Source organism: Grampus griseus (assembly GCF_964374135.1).
Source record: "Grampus griseus genome assembly, chromosome: 2".
Lineage (NCBI taxonomy): Eukaryota > Metazoa > Chordata > Mammalia > Artiodactyla > Delphinidae > Grampus > Grampus griseus.
The window spans coordinates 140691367-140708004 of NC_139018.1; the positions used below are offsets into that span (position 1 = coordinate 140691367).

Genomic DNA, 16638 nt, shown 5'->3' on the forward strand with positions numbered 1-16638 from the left:
AGGTACAGGTGGGACTCAAGTGGGGGCTGTGTGGAGGCTTGAATCCTGTTTTCTCTCAGCCTGTGCCACCACGGACACCCAGGGAAGCAGGGGTAGGGCCAGAGAGGGCACACGATGGAGGGGAAGTGGCTTGTTCCTCTCAACTGTGCCCCTGCTTCCAGCCCCACAGGTGATCCGGAAGATTCGGGTGGAGCAGTTTCCTGATGCCTCGGGCAGCCTGAAGCTCTGGTGCCAGTTTTTCAACATTCTTAGTGACTCAGTCTTGACATGGGCCAAGAATCAGCGCCCAGTGGGCGAGGTGGGCAGGAGGTAAGCCAGCTGGGTACCACCTCCACCTGTCCTGGCTCCCTAATAAATTGTAGCAACACTACTGGGGGGGAGATTGTCCCAGCACTTTGGATCTACCTCCTCATTTAATCCTCACAAGAACCCTATGAGGGAGATTCTAGTATTCCCATAGTGAAGGGGAGAACATTGAGGCTCAGAGATATTAAGTCACTTGCCCAAAGTCACACAGCTAGTGCAGGCCTGACCTGTGTGACGCAGGCCCAGCTCTTCCCAGAGCTCTCAGAGACAGGGCTCACAGCATTCTCTGAGAGCGGGATCTGCGAAGCCTCAGGACCACAGGGTGGCCCTGGGCTGTGCCATGGTGATGGCCTCACGGAGAGGATCTCCTCTCTGCAGTGCAGGGGACGAGGGGCCAGCGGCCCTGGCCATCGTGCAGGCGTCCCCCGTAGACTGTGGCATGTATCGATGCACCATCAGCAACGAGCACGGCTCGGCCTCCACTGACTTCTGCCTCAGCCCCGAGGGTGAGTGTGAGCTCTGCCCCCCCTCCCCGGGGTCTCTGCCTGGCCCCCACTGGGGGTGGGGCGGGGAACAGTCGTCTTTGCAGAGGTGGAGCTGTCTCTGGGCAGACCTGCCTGAGGATAGCAGCTTTCTCTTCTCTTTCTCCACACAGTGCTGTCAGGATTCATCTCCAGAGAAGAAAGTCAAGGTAGGTGCCCCTCAGGGAGAGGAATGGGTGGGCCTGTGTCCCTACCCTGCTATCTACAGGGGCTTCTTTAAAGACTTGGAATCTGTTCTAAATGCCATGTTTATCTCCACATACAGCCACCCTTTGCCTCCTAGTTTAGGATATGGTTTGTGGAGGAGGATGGGGGAAGACAACTGTTTCAGAAGATGAGGGGGGAAGAGGTGGCTAAGGGGACGTCCTACAAGGAGTTCATTCAGCCTGTGCCCTTTGCCCATGTCAGAGCCCTTGATCAAGAGCAGGACTGTCCACTTGTCACCCTGCCAGCTCCCTCCCCGGAGTTTCTCACGGTGGTCTGTGGACTCCTGCATTAGAGTCACACAGGGAGCTTGCTGAAAATGCAGTTACTTGAGCCCTACTGCAGATACTCTTAATCACAATCTCTGGGGTAGGGCCTGAAACAATTGCATGTCCGTAGATGCCCTGGCGATTGTGATACACCCCAAAGTTTGATAAGCATTTTAAAGGCTCAAATATTAGGGGAAGAGAGGTATTGCTCCTGCAGAAGACACACGGAGGATTAGGACCGTGAAGGCGGCTGGTGATGGAAAGGTTTCTAGAGCTTCATTTGCCAACTAATACCTTAATTCTTTCCTTCATTCACTTATTTACTCATTCATTCAACTAGTGCCTTTTGTTCAGTTATCAAGTCAGATTTAATCAAATATAACCTCACCTAAAAACTAAAAAAGCCTAAAAACTTAGTAATAATACTTAATTATCATCCAATATCCAATCAGATTTTCCCAACTTTCTCATAAGTGTTGGTTTATTTTAATTAGGAACCACTCAGTGCTTTTGGCTAACATAATCTCTTAAATCTATCAAATGTATAATAGTTCCTCCTCCCTCATTTGTTTTCCCTCCTTGCCATTTATTTGTTGAAGAATTTCTTACATTTTGGATTTTTATTGATTATATCACCATTTAACATGTCGCTTCATTGATGTGCTTCCTCTAAACTGGTAATTAGCTTGAGATGCTTGCTCCAATTCAGGTGCAAATTTTGGGGGTGTGTGTGTGGACATTTCACAGGTGTGCTGTGTATTTCCTTTGCATCCTATCTGGAGGCATGTGATGTCTGACTGTTTTAGTAATGTTAAGAATGATCACTGGGTTCATTCAGGTGTTTTCTGCCTGATCTATCCCTTTTAAACTTTAAAAAACTGTATCTGATATAACCCCTGTCATCAGCTAGGGGTTTTAGCAGTCACTGATTATCACCTAAGTCCTTTATTTCATTAAGGTTTGCAACATGGAGTATTTTAATTCTGTCATTTCTTCTTTATTCATTAGCTGAAATTTTTTGGAAAAGAAGAAATGGTTATTTGGTAATCCTGATACATATAGGTCCAACAGAAAATGAAGGAAAAAATACTTTCTTTTCCTCCTTGCTCTTATTAGATTTCAGAATAATGATTTGGTGCCCTAACATCCTCCAAAGGTCACGAATGAGGGTTTTTTTTTCCAGAGGGAAGGGTTTTTTTTACTTATAATTATGAAAGTATGGATTTTTAACACCTTTGAACGTTCAATACTTTGCAATTATTTTGCTGTTGTTGTTGGTAAGATTGTCTCATTTTTTGCCAGTAGAAGCCTCTTCAGGTTGGCTCTTGTGTCCTTTTGACAAGTTGCCAATTGTTTATGATACCTTACTTGCTTTCTGGTCCAGAGATGTTTCAGGTCAGTCTAGGACACTTCCTGCCCTAGACCCGGAATCAACCATTTCTTTAGGGAGTTCTGGTTCCTTTTAGTGGAAAATGGTATTTAGTGATCCCAATTTGAGCACTAGGAGTGCTCACTGCTACTGGATTTGTCTCACAAACTTTTTGTTTCAGTCAAACATGTTGGTTGACATGGAGTCACTTATTCATTTGATCAAAACACTGAATTCTAAAACAAAGTAATTCTGATATTCTGTATTGATTGCTGCTTCCTCAGAAAACCCCTGCCTTCCACAGACACTGGCTGAGCCCTTACTCTGCACACGTGAGCATTGTTGAATGACGGCGGTTTTACCAGATACAGTGTCTGCCCTCAGGAGGTCATAGTTCATAGGGCGCCCCCCACAAGTGCACACCCAAAGAGAAGTCATGGACAGAGTGGTGGGGTGCTACGGGTCCCACAGCAGTCGGGGGGGAGCTTCTAGTTTTCCACATTTCTCCTGTTCCCCTTCAGTTGGAGAAGAGATTGAGATGACCCCCATGGTGTTTGCTAAGGGTCTGGCTGACACTGGCTGCTGGGGGGACAAGCTCTTTGGGCGCCTGGTGAGCGAGGAGCTACAAGGTGGCGGACACGGGTGTGGCCTTCGGAAGGCCTCCCAGGCCAAGGTCATCTACGGGCTGGAACCCATCTTCGAGTCAGGCCTCACGTGCATCATCAAGGTGTCCAGCCTGCTTGTGTTTGGGCCCAGCAGTGAGACTTCTCTCCTGGGCAGAAACTATGACGTCACCATCCAGGTACTGTCCCATCCCCCTGCCCCATCCTTCCACTCTCTCATCCCTCCCCTTCCCAGCCTGGGTCCTACTGGGAAGCCCAGTATGGAGGAGGAAGCCACCTTAGTCTCAACTTTACCTCGACGAGAGCCTGAGACGTAGTCCAGGCTACATCTTTGGGGCCATAGTTTTCAAACTGTATTTTTCAGCAGAAAACTTTCTTCACTGCCCTCAAAGATATCTTTCACAGAAGCCTTATTTGGGAGTTAAAAGGGGAGTGACTGTGGGCGGGGTCGGTACCTTGCTCTCCTGCAGTGGGGCCCCTGGGGCATTGCCATCTATCACTAGGGCTCCAGGAAGCACACTTTGGAAACCACTTTGAAAACAAGTCCAAAGCCTCTTGTTTTACAAATGAGAAAAATGAGGTGCAGAGTAGGGAGGAGGGTAGGAATGAACCCCACCTCCCCCAGGGCTGGAATCCTCCCTGCAGCCTCTAGCAGATGGCCTTCCCACTAAGAGCCAGGCAGATAGAGAACCGGGATGCTTCCTTGCTGATCAGAGTTGCTTCTCTTCGATCCACAGGGGTGCAAGATCCAGAACATGAGTCGAGAGTACTGCAAAATCTTCGCGGCTGAAGCCCGGGCTGCACCTGGCTTTGGGGACGTGCCTGAGTAAGTGCACAGGGAGGGGGCCGTGCAGTGTGCAGACGGGTTGACTTGAGCTTCTGCAGAGAACCATGATTTCACAGCCTCCTGGGGGCCTCCTGCATCATGGTCACGTGTAAATGGGCCCCCAGCTAACCCCATGCTCAGCTCAGTGGTTCCACAAAATCTAGAAATAAAGACCTCAAGATTCACTGCCCACTTTAGAAAAGCTTCTGCTCTAGTCTTCAGTCTCCTCCCACCCACCCTAATTCCCCACTCCTTTGCCCAGTTTTTGCTGATCGCAGGGTTTGGGCACAGCAGGTTCTGGGCCTCTCTGAGGGTGATGGGGTGGGCTAAAGCTTCCAGGCAAACTGGTCAGGATTCTAATGTGGTAGGTGGGCAGGGTCAGTGTGGATTTTTGTAGGAGTCAGCTACACATGGAAACTGTTTTCATTTTGAGACTTGGAACTTCAACTCTTGAGTATTAGGGTCTAGCTGGCATTGAGCACAGTCTGGTTGGATCCTCTCAGAGGTATTCCTTTCTGTTTGGCACTTACAGGTCTTAGTCCCTCACTCAAGCACAGAGGCCTCCTGGGGCTATAGCAGGGTTCAGTTCTAATCCCATTGACCTCAGAGAATGGAGGAGGCCACCATTTCCTTTCCTGAACTCAGGGTGGAACCCCCCCTTCCTTGCTGTCCTTCAGGCTCAGAGCTGAGAGTTCTGTTCTTGGAAGGGCCTTCCTTTTGGATCCAAGAGTGTAGAATTGAGGTAGAGGGAGGAGCTCTCTGGGGCCATACTTCCTGCTCACTTCAGGGTGACACTATGTTTAGGATCATCCCACTGTATCTGATCTACCGGCCTGCAAACAATATCCCATATGCTACCCTGGAGGAGGACCTGGGCAAGCCCATGGAGTCTTACTGTTCCCGGGAATGGGGCTTTGCTGCGGCTCCAGCAGCATCTAGCAGCTCTGAGGCCGTGCAGAAATGCCAGACCTTCCAGCACTGGCTGTATCTGTGGACAAATGGCAGCTTCCTTGTCACAGATTTGGCAGGTATGAGGGTGTGAGGTGTGCATGTACATGTGCAGGAGAGCATGCGGAGGGGCAGGGTCACAGTTCTCGTTTACTCGTGTGCAGCGCACTTTTGCACATATTCTCCTTTGCTTTCACAGTAACCTTGTAAAGTGCGTTGGACAGGAACCACTTTGTATGCAGCGCTAATACATATCAGGGCCTCATGGTGCCTAGTCTATAACTGCAGTTGTATTTAAAGGAGTACACTCCAGGCTTCACTTAAAATTAAAAAGGAATTTACTTCAAAGACCGTTCCATGGGATCTAATTCAAACCCGCAACCGCGTTTTCAAAATCTCCCTTTCCTTCTTCCCTGCAGCTCTGCTGTGAACTTTCTTACTCTCTAACTTCCTAACCTCTCTCTTCCATCCCTGCACACATAGCTTTGCAGTCTCCTCCTTCCCTGCTCCCCCCTCTGTCTTTGGTAGCTTTTTATTATGTAAACAAACTTAGTCTCTCTTGCTTCTTTTTAGTTTATTTCTATTTCTCCCATTACTCAGATTCTCCCCAACAAAGGAAGGCCAGCAAGCATGAATTCTCCTTCCTTCTTTGACCACTCCTCTCCAGGCCTACTCTCTGTAACCAGACAGGGCAGGGGAGAGGAAAAGATAAAATCCTCTCTACAGTGAGAGGACTGGAATGCTGCGAATATCACACACTATTACATTTTATCCCTGATGTAAATAAGTGACAAAACCAAGGACCAGAGATAGAAAACTGGCTTAAATGTGCTTTGCATTGGGGTTAAAGAATAAATATTAATACAATAAATATTGTATATACAACTCTATATTGAAGAGAGGGGGGCTAGTAACACATTAAACCATTATCATTCACTCTATTTGTTAACTCATAAATTTTTCTTTCCTTCCTTCTTTCCTTCCTTCCTTCCTTCCTTCCTTCCTTCCAACATTACTAAATATTGGGAAGATAAAAAGGTGAATTAGGAATAGCCATTGTCCTCAAGAAGCTATGATAAGTATACCAATTTCTACAATGAGATGATAACATAATATAGTAGAATGACTTGAGAGTCAAAGAAATTCAAGCCTAGGTCTCATCATTTTCTAGCTGGGTGTCTGTTTTACAGAGAAGAAAACAAGCTCAGACAGGTTAGGTCATTTAATCTCTCCGAGCTTCTGTTTCCTTTCCCTCTCTAGGAATAACCATATCTTCCCTGCCTATCTCTCAGACTTGTTAAGAATATTAAATGAGACTGTATTTATGAAAGCCCTCTGCAAACCAAAATTCTGTGCAAGTGTAAGGGATCATCATTATTATAATGCAAAATGGAATGTGATAAATGCTGAAAGAGAAATAACAAAGAAATTAATATTTATTGCATAACTACTGTGTTTCAGACACTAAGTTATAGTCCTACACATACTGTGATCTTCTCAATTCCCCTGCAAGATGGGCAGCATTATCCCTACTTTTACTGTTGAGGATTAGAGATAGTAAGTGACTGGCCAAGCACACACAGCTCCAAAGTGACAGAGCTGAAATGTAAATGCAGGTGTGCCTGGTTCTCAAGCCCACATTTGTGCCACTCTATCATCCACGGGTACTCAGGCCTGTTAGTGAGAGGTAGGTTCCTGGAGGAAGGCAACCGGACAGTGTACAAACAGGGAAGGAGAGTCACAGACCTGACGCATGAATGCTAAGATGCTGGGGTGGCCTGGACGGGGTGGGAAATGGCTCCTTTGTCACCACTTGCCTGGATCTGTTCTTCAAGGCTGTCTTAACCTAGGAGCCCATCTGGGCTTCTTGGAGTGCTTGCTTGCTGCACTGTATGAGTAGGTGGAAGCCAGTCTTATCCAGTGTTAACGTTTCTGCTGGCCCAGCGCCGAAATACCTTCACATTTCCACCTTTCTCCCTCTTGCCCAGATGGGCTAATCTGTTATGAGGAAGGAGAAGGTTTTACCTCAAAGCCAGAGGCCAGCTCAGTTTGTGACCTAATCTCATCCAGTAGAGGCAGGATTGCACAGCTGGAAGACTTTTGGATCTAGGAGTAAGAAAGACTGAACTTTGATTCACGGTGGTCATTGCACACAGACAGCATTCAGTTATTAAATGAATGAATAAATGTGACTTTGCTGCAGTCACTTAACTTTGAGCCTATCTCCTCACCTGTGAAAATGGGAATATTATTACTACTAATAATACAGAGATACCCACACCACTCATGAGACAGGCCAGGGTGATGATGCCCAATGAGAGGGTACCTGAAGATGTGCCCTGCAATCTGGCAAGTTTCCATCTAAAGTGATATCCATCTTGGAGACATGGGGGCCCTAGAACCAGCCCAGGATGCCCTCAACTCCCCACTCTCTCTCTTTTCAGGGGTTAACTGGAAAATGACTGATGTGCAGATTGCTACCAAACTGCGAGGGTGAGTGCTCCTTGGGGACAGAATGCCCTCTGAGAGTCTGCTCAGGGTGGAAAATGTCAAAGTTCTTCTGGTTCTCCATCCCTGAGGTGCTAGACCTGTGACCAGAGAGTCCCACTTGCACCCATGGCCATGTAGTAATGTCTCAGGGGCCACTGATCCCCACCTGCTGTGCCCCTGACCCCAGACCTGGACCAGTAGCTCTTGACGCCCATGCACAGGACCACCTACATCCTGGGCTCTCAGTGTACCTGCTCCCCTTCCTTCTCACTTGTGAAAGCTCATCAGGGTGCAGATAAGCAGGGCCCCGTGAGTAGAGTGGTGAGCTGGAGTCTGCTCTTATTTATGTTAATAAGGCAGATGGTCCTCACACCGAGTGACGTCCCACCCGATGAATTCCATGGGCCAGGGTGTAATGAGACCTCAGTTTAGAGTTGAGGTTTCAGATGCTGCCGTCTGAGGTGGCCCCAGGTGGACTCCCCAGCACCCCGAGGTAAGGTAGGATGGACCTTGGGCACCACACCCTGGTTGTGGCCACCCCACAGTCTGCCCCCCAAGGACTCTCTCTCTGGGTGGGGCTCCTACTCAGCTCTCACTGTTTGGCTGCAGATACCAAGGCCTCAAGGAGAGCTGTTTCCCTGCCCTGCTGGACCAGTTTGCCTCTTCCCACCAGTGCAACACCTTCTGTGAGATGCTGGGGCTAAAACCTCTCAAGGGCCCTGAGGCTGCCCACCCCCAAGCCAAGGCCAAAGGCTCCAAGAGTCCATCTGCTGGCAGGAGGGGCCCCCAGCTGAGTCCTCAGCCCCAGAGGAAAGGCCCTCCCAGTCCCCAGAAGAGTGCCCCAAGCTCCAAGGCCACCCCTCAGGCCTCAGAGGCAGTCGCCACCCAGTTACTCGGACAGCCTCCCGTCCGAGATGGAGGCTCCAAGGCCCAGGGCATGCGGTAGCCCCCACAGGAGGCTGGGGGCCTCCACCCAGCAGCAGACCGACAAGGAAGCAGCTCGAACCGATGGAGACGTTCCCAGTACGGGACTGACCGGAGCAGGTGCAGAGGCGGCACCCCTCGGGGCCTCTGCCCGCAGCCTCTCCTCATCAGATGCTTGGTGCCTGACACCCAGCCCGGTGGCCTCTCCTGGTGCCATCGTCCCCGCGGCTCCCAGGCCCTACCTCCCGGGGCCTGCAGCCTAGCCCTCCTTGAAGTTTACACTGGCCACTGCTGGAGGCTCCCTGAGTCCTCTGCATGAGTTCTGCAACAAACCCCTCGCCCCAGGCCCTGCCGTGAATGTTGCACTCTGGGGGCACGCAGGCCAGCACCTACCCTTTTCCCTTCACTTGGCCCTGATCCCTCCCTATCCTCAGGGCTCCAGACTTCCTCTGCGGTGTCTGGCCTGGTGACTCTCAGGGTGTCTTTTCCTTCCAGTCATTTTGCCTCATTCATCCCAGCTTATCTTGCAACTAACCTGTCCCTGAGCCCGAATGGTGCTCAGGGCCCTTCCAGAGACTGTCATATCCTTGTGCAGTGGTCTTTGGTGATGTGTGTTCATGCTCTTCCTTCCCCCATCACTCAGGCACTCAATCACCTGCCTACCATGCTCCCTTGCACCCCATCCCCCATCCCTGGCTTTGAACCCAATTGCAGCCTGCTGCCTGCCTTTCACTGAGTTCTGTTTGTTCCCCTACCCGAGGGCTTCCCTAGCCTGACCCCCACCCTACCCACCATACCTAGGTGAAGAGCAGACCCTCTGGCCTCTCAGCCCACCCCAGGACACTCCTCCCCTACTTCTCCCAGGCCCTCTGCCCGTGAGGTGAGAGCTGGCATGAGGGTTGCATCAGCAGCTGTGGCCAGACGGAAGGTGTTGACTTTGTGGGACCTTGTGCTTCATACTGAAACGAGGTGGGGTCACAGTGAATTTCACATCCCCTCTTGACCAGGGATAGAGGGCTGGGACTCTTCTCCAGAGGGCGTGCACCTGGGAGCTGTAGGAAGAATGCAGTCCACCCATGTGCAGGGTGGAGGAGTGTCTCTGTGCCTGGGAATTAGGACCCCCTGCCCCTAACCATTAGCTCTTGATCCTGGGACTCCAGCTCTGGGCCTCAATATAGGCTCCCAAGGATTTGCTGTGCTCGGCCCAGCACCCTGGGCCCTTCCTGAGAACCCTTCCTTGAGGCCTGGGATGGGGTGGGTCTCGAGCTAGCCTGCTCCCCTTGGAATGCAATAAAGGCAGCAACTGTGTATCTTGCTCGCCCTTATCTGGTGTGGTTGTAGGTATATGGGGTCAGGGTCCCGTCTCCCCAGGCGGTTCTCTGAAGGCGTCCTGCAGTCCCTGGACCCACTGGAAAAGTGAATCCATGTTTTGGATCCTAGATTGGCATTCAGCCTCAGCCTTCTGTGGCCGCAGCTAGACAGTCTGTGCTGCTTGTACTAATGGAATGATGGCTTGTGCCCCTTACGAGGGCGCTTAGGCCTTTGGAATTGCTCATTCATTTGGAAGAGGAATGCAGAGGAAGGAACCTAGGAAGGAAGAGCAGAGCTGGGGCTCTGGGGAAACGCCCAGTGTCTTTGGCTGCCTCCACTGGGGCAAGACCAGCCCGGGGGAAGACCAGCTCCTGCCTCTCAGCTACTCACTGACTGTTTCCTGCCTCCCAAGCTGCAGAGGCTTCTCATTCCCAGCCCCACCCCATCACCCAGGCCCTTCCTTGCCTGACCTTTACCCCCCTCCGTTTGACATTTCTGACTTCTCTACCTCCTCTTGTGCTCAGGTGACTCTGCCCACTTTTTCCTCTTGCTCCCAACTCTCCCAGCCTGCATATCCAGATTGCCGTGGTGAACTGAGAGCTGGAATATTGTTGATTTGTTTATTCATTCATCCATTCATTCGGCAGACATACTGAGCAGACTTACTTTATGCCAAACCCTGAGCTGACCACTGCTGGGAGGCAAAGATGCATGAGGTGGTCTCAAAAGAGGTGCTTTCCATTAGGTTTCTTGGGTTTTGAGCAACAGAAATGGACTTGGACCTTCATGGGAAGGGTGTTGGGGGTAGTTCACAGAACCAAAGGAATAGCTGAACAGTTGGCCTTTAGAAGGGCAGGAGCCAGGGTAGCTCCAGAGCTTGCCTCCCAGGAGCTGCTGCCGTTGGCTCCAGTGGATCTCCCTCCACTCAAGTTCAAATTCCTGTCCTGGAGCTCCGGGCATCGTGGACTAGGAGAGAGGTAGTTTTCCAAAGGATGGGGATTCTTACCAGAAGAATGGTGGAGGGTGGAAGGGTAGAAAGGGCTTGGCAGGCAACCACAGAAGATACCCTGACACACACAGATACACACAGACACACACACACACACAAACACACACACACACCTTTCTTCCCATCTGATGCACTACAACTCTCTTACATACAACCAAAAGCAAATCGCTCTCTGCTTGGGGAGACCATTCAAGGTAATAGTCAATGACTAAGTCCAGGGGTAATGACCAGGGCTACCATTCTCCAAAGTCCAGTGGCACTAATGATACTCTTTCCTCTTTTATCACAATCTCCTTTTGAAATTCTGCAACCTGTGGAAATTATATAACCCAACAAGAAGGGAAGTATGAGTAAAGGCTACGGTCCATTTCTATAACTGGTCATGAGAACTAGTATTTATGACTAGGGATTTTTTTGCCCTTTGGAGTGACCCAAATCTTCAGTTCCAAAGTCGAGTTCCTAAGCGGTCCTGCCTGTGTGGCAAGCATTAGCCACTGGACATGGCAGTACCAGGAAGCACTTTAGGAAACCCCCACGTCCATCTGTACCCTGCCCCGTTTTAAGTAGCCGCAATCATATTTTCCCTTGATAGAGTTAATCATCCCAGCTACTCCTACGTGTCACTATATTTACTCGTATCCTAGATATACTCCTATCCTAGCTCTGTGTGGCTCAGAGGTACAAGCAACCTGAGACGGCCAGGTGCCTAGGCTTCTAATTCACTTGAATCATTACTATGAATTTTTGAAGAGGTGTTTTCTTGGGAACTAAAACCTCTACACCAGTCTGGTCCTAAACCTCAGATATGAGAAATGCATTGAGATGTCGTGATAACATGCCCCTCTTCACCCTGCTTCCTGGCCTGAGGGAGAAATAGCACCATGAATTGGTTGCCGGTTTGGAGCTTATGCTACATCTCGCAGGCCTTACCCAGCCTTGCAAGGTATTGTTTTCAGCTGGTGCCGTAGCTGGGTTTTCAGCAAACCGTTTCACCATATTATCAAGCTAACTGCTTCTAGACTGTGGGGATCCTGACAAGATGAGCAAAGGCCATAGGCATCAACCCATTACTTTGCTATAAAGTGTATTCCCTGGTTGAATGCAATGTGTGGGGTTACCGAAACGCTGTTTACAACAGTTGATAATTCCATGGATTTTTTTTTTTTTTTTTTTTTTTTTTTGCGGTACGCGGGCCTCTCACTGTTGTGGCCTCTCCCATTACGGAGCACGGGCTCCCGACGCGCAGGCTCAGTGGCCACGGCTCACGGGCCTAGCTGCTCCGCGGCATGTGGGATCTTCCCGGACCGGAGCACGAACCCGTGTCCCCTGCATCGGCAGGTGGACTCTCAACCACTGCGCCACCAGGGAAACCCAATTCCATGGATTTTGATGGGAGAGGCATGATGGGTAAGGAAAGCAAATCCAAATCCAGAAGAAGGGCCCCTAATGGTCAAGATAAGTGCCTGCCCTGTTAAAGCCATAGCATAAGTGTAGACTGAGGCGAGCTCAGCCATAGGGCAGGAGGAGGCATTATGGGAGAGTGAGTGATGCCCACACACAGCTTGCCTGTGCCTCCAGAACCCTATCCTGGAGCATTCAGCTAATGATGGTGGCCATGCCTGATTTTGGCTGGGTGGATCCGACAACCCCTGTTCATAAGGGCCAGCATGGCCACCTGGTAGGCTGTAGCCAAGCAGTTAGACTCCCCAGAGCCCAGTGGCAAGTCAGAGGGCTGTGTGTCAAAAGGATAATAGTTACTTGTTGGCCAGCGTATCACTTGATTCCAAACTCTGGGTTCTCCTGCCATATTTTTAATTTTTTTTTATTTTTAATTTTTTAACATCTTTATTACAGTATAATTACTTTACATTGTTGTGTTAGTTTCTGCTGTATAACAAAGTGAATCAGTTATACATATACTTATGTCCCCATATCTCTTCCCTCTTGCGTCTCCCTCCCTCCTACCCTTCCTATCCCACCCCCTTCTGCCATATTTTTTAAATCAAGACTTGTCACAATCTCCATGTGCCTCCCCAATATGCCACAGACAGACCCCTCAAGCACCACTGGCTCTGCCAGGTCATGTGGCCTCGTGGCAGAATCATTTGTGCTCAAGGCTTTTCCTGCTGGAGAGCCTTCACTTGCTCTGTGCCCTGCCCAAAGCTGGCAGTCTTCTGGGTCAGTCAGTAAACGGGTTGGAGCAAGATGCCCCAAACTGACAATTTTGCCTGGAATTGGGCCTTTGTGGTAAGGAATTCAAAATGTAGGAATTTGTCCTACATTAATGGAGGAACTATTCTGACCTCAACAGACCCCTTGATCCCCAGGAACGTTATTCAAGGAACAGACATTTGCATTTTCACATGCTTTATCTCCCACCTCTGACTCACATATATATGTCTTACCAAAGCATCTAGGGAAACTGTTGATCTCCAGACCCTATCAGCATGATGCCATCAGCGTGCTGGAACATTGCATTGCTGAGGTCAAGGTCCCTGTGAGGCAGTCTGTGGCACAGAGCTGAACAGCTAAGATAATATATATCATTCAGCAGGACAGCAGTGGAGTACTGCTACCCTGCCAGCTGAAGACGAATTGCTTCTCATGTTCTTTGCTCATGAAAATCAAGGGAAAAAATGAATTCACTGGATCAAAGGGTTCATACCAAACGCCAAGAGCTGGATGAATTTGCTTTAGCAAGAAGACCATTTCTGGAACAGCACCTGCAATTGGAGTTAACACGTTTTAAAGTTTACAACAATCCAAAGACCTCCTGGCCAGGCTGAGCTGTGGTAGGAATCACTATGACTTCACTCTTAAATCTGATAGTAACACTGATTTCTACAATTCCCTCACAAATACGGAAGCACTTTTGATTTACCATTTCGGTCGGGAGCGGGAATTCTGATGGCTTGTGCTTCTCCTATCCTATTATAGTCATTCTTACCCCACTAATCAGAGCCATCGTGGGGGTTATGCGTGTTTCAGAATATATCCATTTCAACTGTACACTCAAAATAACCTTTCATTGGCTTTGAGATTCCACTGGGTCTACTGTGGCGCAAAATTTAGTCTATTAAACATCTCTATGGATTGGGAGACCACATGCTCTTCTACTGTACCCAGAAATTGGACTTGGCTTGGAGCCAGTGTCCTACAAAACCCCTCTCCCCAAGTCTGAGTACTTTCCTTTCCTTTCCGTTCCCAGATAAGTGAACACAGATCCCTTTGGGGAGGGTTAACAATATGCATCTAAGTGTTAAAATAAGGTTTTTCTTCAAAGATATTTGACTTCCTCTCCCTTGAAAGTCTGGAAATTAAGTGGGAGATTTTGACTCTACCTTGGCAGCTGAGACAGACCTCTTTGCCCAACCAGAAACCTTTGGTTACAGTAGTAACTAGCTGATATCTTAGGCACTGTCTGGTCTTTTTCATTCCTGGGGCCCAATGATTAATTAACCACAGCTAGAGGTTTGGTTTCCACGCCCACGTCCATTATGATAACTCCTCTACTGTGTTCCTTCTGTCTATCTCTGCTGCTGAGATCAGGAAGTTCATTTCATAGGAGCTCTTCCAACAAGAATTCCAGGCCTAGAGAGGAAAGCCAGCAGAGCCTCGCCAATTTCTCATGGCAGGGAGTGAGACCATCTTCTGGGTCATGTCAGAGGCCAGAGGGCAGATGGGCTGGATGCATGTCAGGGACCCAATAAAGCATTCTTGTTTCCTAAAGTCTGTGAGTTCCTGCCTTTCTTGGAATTTTGGTCTTTTGTTATAATTTAGCATGGGTCAGTATTCAGTCCAGATTTGTATTATCCACCCTCATCTATAGCCCCCCTCCCCCTGCACAAATGGTAAGAACTGTATCTGGCTGTATGAGCTTCTATAGAATCTCTGGTGAGTGAGAACATATCAATAAACAAAACCTGAATCAAAATTCTGTTCCGCTATCTTGGTCAAACAGCCTTAAAAAGTTTCCATAAATTTCCCCTATATTTTTTGGCAATGTATATTAGCTAGCTCATAAAGTTTCTTCTGGGAGTAACTCTTCTTTTTCCTGATTTGATTCTGCCTCTTATCCCCTGGGTTATGTTGACTGTGGATTCTGGTTACTGGCAGACCAACAGTGTTGTGTGGGACGGGGTCTGGGTCTCAGTTTTGTACCTTGATGTTGTCAGTACCCCTGAGCTGATCACACTCAGGGAGCCTGTTTCATTCATTAAACGTACAAGGAAATGGAATTTTCACACTAAAAACCCACCTTGCTAATTTTTTATGAGACATGTAACCATCCAGAAGACTGGACACTTTACCTGACAAGGGAATTCTTCCCTTCTTCTGAAAGGAGAACTTCAAGGGAAACCAAATTATCAGAAGGTTGTTTGAGCTGAGAACAGACACACCTCAGTTCAAATCCACCTCTACTAGCCATGTGAGCTTGGACTTTTTGCTTAAGCCCTTGGAACTGAGATGCACGTGAGTGATTGGAGCTAGCTCTAGGTAGGAGTGTTAAGAAAATTCAGCTGAGTAAAGATCTAATTGGCCTTATTCACGAATTGGGCAGCATCGCATCTGGCAAGTATCAATAGAAAGGAGCTCTGAGGAGGTGTACAAAGTGGAAGGTTTTTAAAGGCAGAAGGAGGGTGGGACCATAAAGTCATAAAGGAAAGAACGGATTATTTCAGGCAAGGTCACCTTCCCTTGGGGGAAAAGGGGAAGTCTATCATGCAGGTGAGATGACCTCACTGTGCTCATCAGGTAATTCCAGACTGATTGGTTAAAGGTTGCAGTCCTGGGAGTGGCTGAAACTATAGTAGAGTCTTGGTTTGCTCTCCTACGGACAAGTGACTCCATTTTGTGCCTGTTGTTCCTTTTTCTAATAGAGGCATCCCCTACTGACACCCAGAGGTTCTGGAATCCACGAGGCACTGTCCTCAGACCTCAGAACTGATGTGGTTCAGAGACGGCTCTTTCCTATTATTTCCAAAGGGCAGCGAGAGATAGCAGCTACCGTCTACTCAGCCTCAGGGGATGCATCACGCGTGAAGATGAAAGACCTTCATGCATGATGTACGGAGTAAATAACTCGAACGAGAATCCCCATCTCAGGCCAAGGAATCTGCTTGAGATGCATCAGGTGTCCTACTGTGTAGACTGTGTCACTGGCAGAGAAATTTCATTAGGGCTCTTGTTTTCTAACAGGGCAAAATGTATATTCTTGGAGCAGTTGGAGTCAAATTATTCAGATTATGTGGCTGAGTGCCCATTAAATCAACCCCTGTGGAATTTGTGCTGGGTCTTACGCAGGAAGTTGCTCAGAGACACAGTATCCCTGGTTTCGTGGAGTCTGACTAGAGAATACAATTCACAGCCATTAGGTCTAAGTGTGGGCCCAGAATCCATCCTGCCTGCCAAGCTGGGAGACCCTGGTGTTTCTCCCTTCCTTCAAGGTGGGGTGGCTAACAACATCTCCACCCCACCCCTGAAAACCGTCTTTCCAGCTCTCGTCCCATGAGAAACAATCAGTACTGCCTCCTGACCCACAGGCTGGTCAGTGATTAGCCCCTGGGCTGGGTCAGGCTCTCCACGAGCCCCAACAGGCATAGAAGTGAAGGGACTGGGACACAGCCTTTGGAAGAGGGAACCTTGCTCCTAAGGCACAGTGGCATGGAAAGCAGTGTCGCACAGCGGGGCATGATACAGGCTTGGCAGGCCCGTGCAGGAAGGAGAGTTGGTGCCAGTCGGAGAGGAGACCGTGCCTTGCGTCCTGAGGCACGATGTTACTGGTGGAAGCCCACCTGGGTGGAGGGAAGCAAGCAC

General features: G+C 49.0%; 2 protein-coding genes across 3 annotated transcripts in view; both read left to right on the forward strand.

Annotated features, from left to right (window-relative positions):
- The window catches only part of ALPK3 (alpha kinase 3), a 53851-nt gene extending 38891 nt beyond the window's left edge, over positions 1–14960 (forward strand). For both annotated transcript variants that reach the window (XM_082648921.1, XM_082648920.1), the window contains 8 exons: positions 162–309; positions 685–812; positions 962–997; positions 3212–3492; positions 4051–4139; positions 4944–5167; positions 7532–7580; positions 8187–14960. In XM_082648921.1, the coding sequence (XP_082505047.1) occupies positions 162–309; positions 685–812; positions 962–997; positions 3212–3492; positions 4051–4139; positions 4944–5167; positions 7532–7580; positions 8187–8523 (1292 nt within the window). In that variant the 3' untranslated portion in view covers positions 8524–14960. The remainder of the gene's footprint in view (positions 1–161; positions 310–684; positions 813–961; positions 998–3211; positions 3493–4050; positions 4140–4943; positions 5168–7531; positions 7581–8186) is intronic.
- SLC28A1 (solute carrier family 28 member 1) overlaps positions 12489–16638 on the forward strand; it is a gene marked incomplete at both ends in the record, with an annotated part of 53896 nt that continues 49746 nt past the window's right edge. Inside the window, 1 exon segment of the mRNA XM_082649434.1 lies at positions 12489–12499. Within this exon segment, the coding sequence (XP_082505560.1) occupies positions 12489–12499 (11 nt within the window).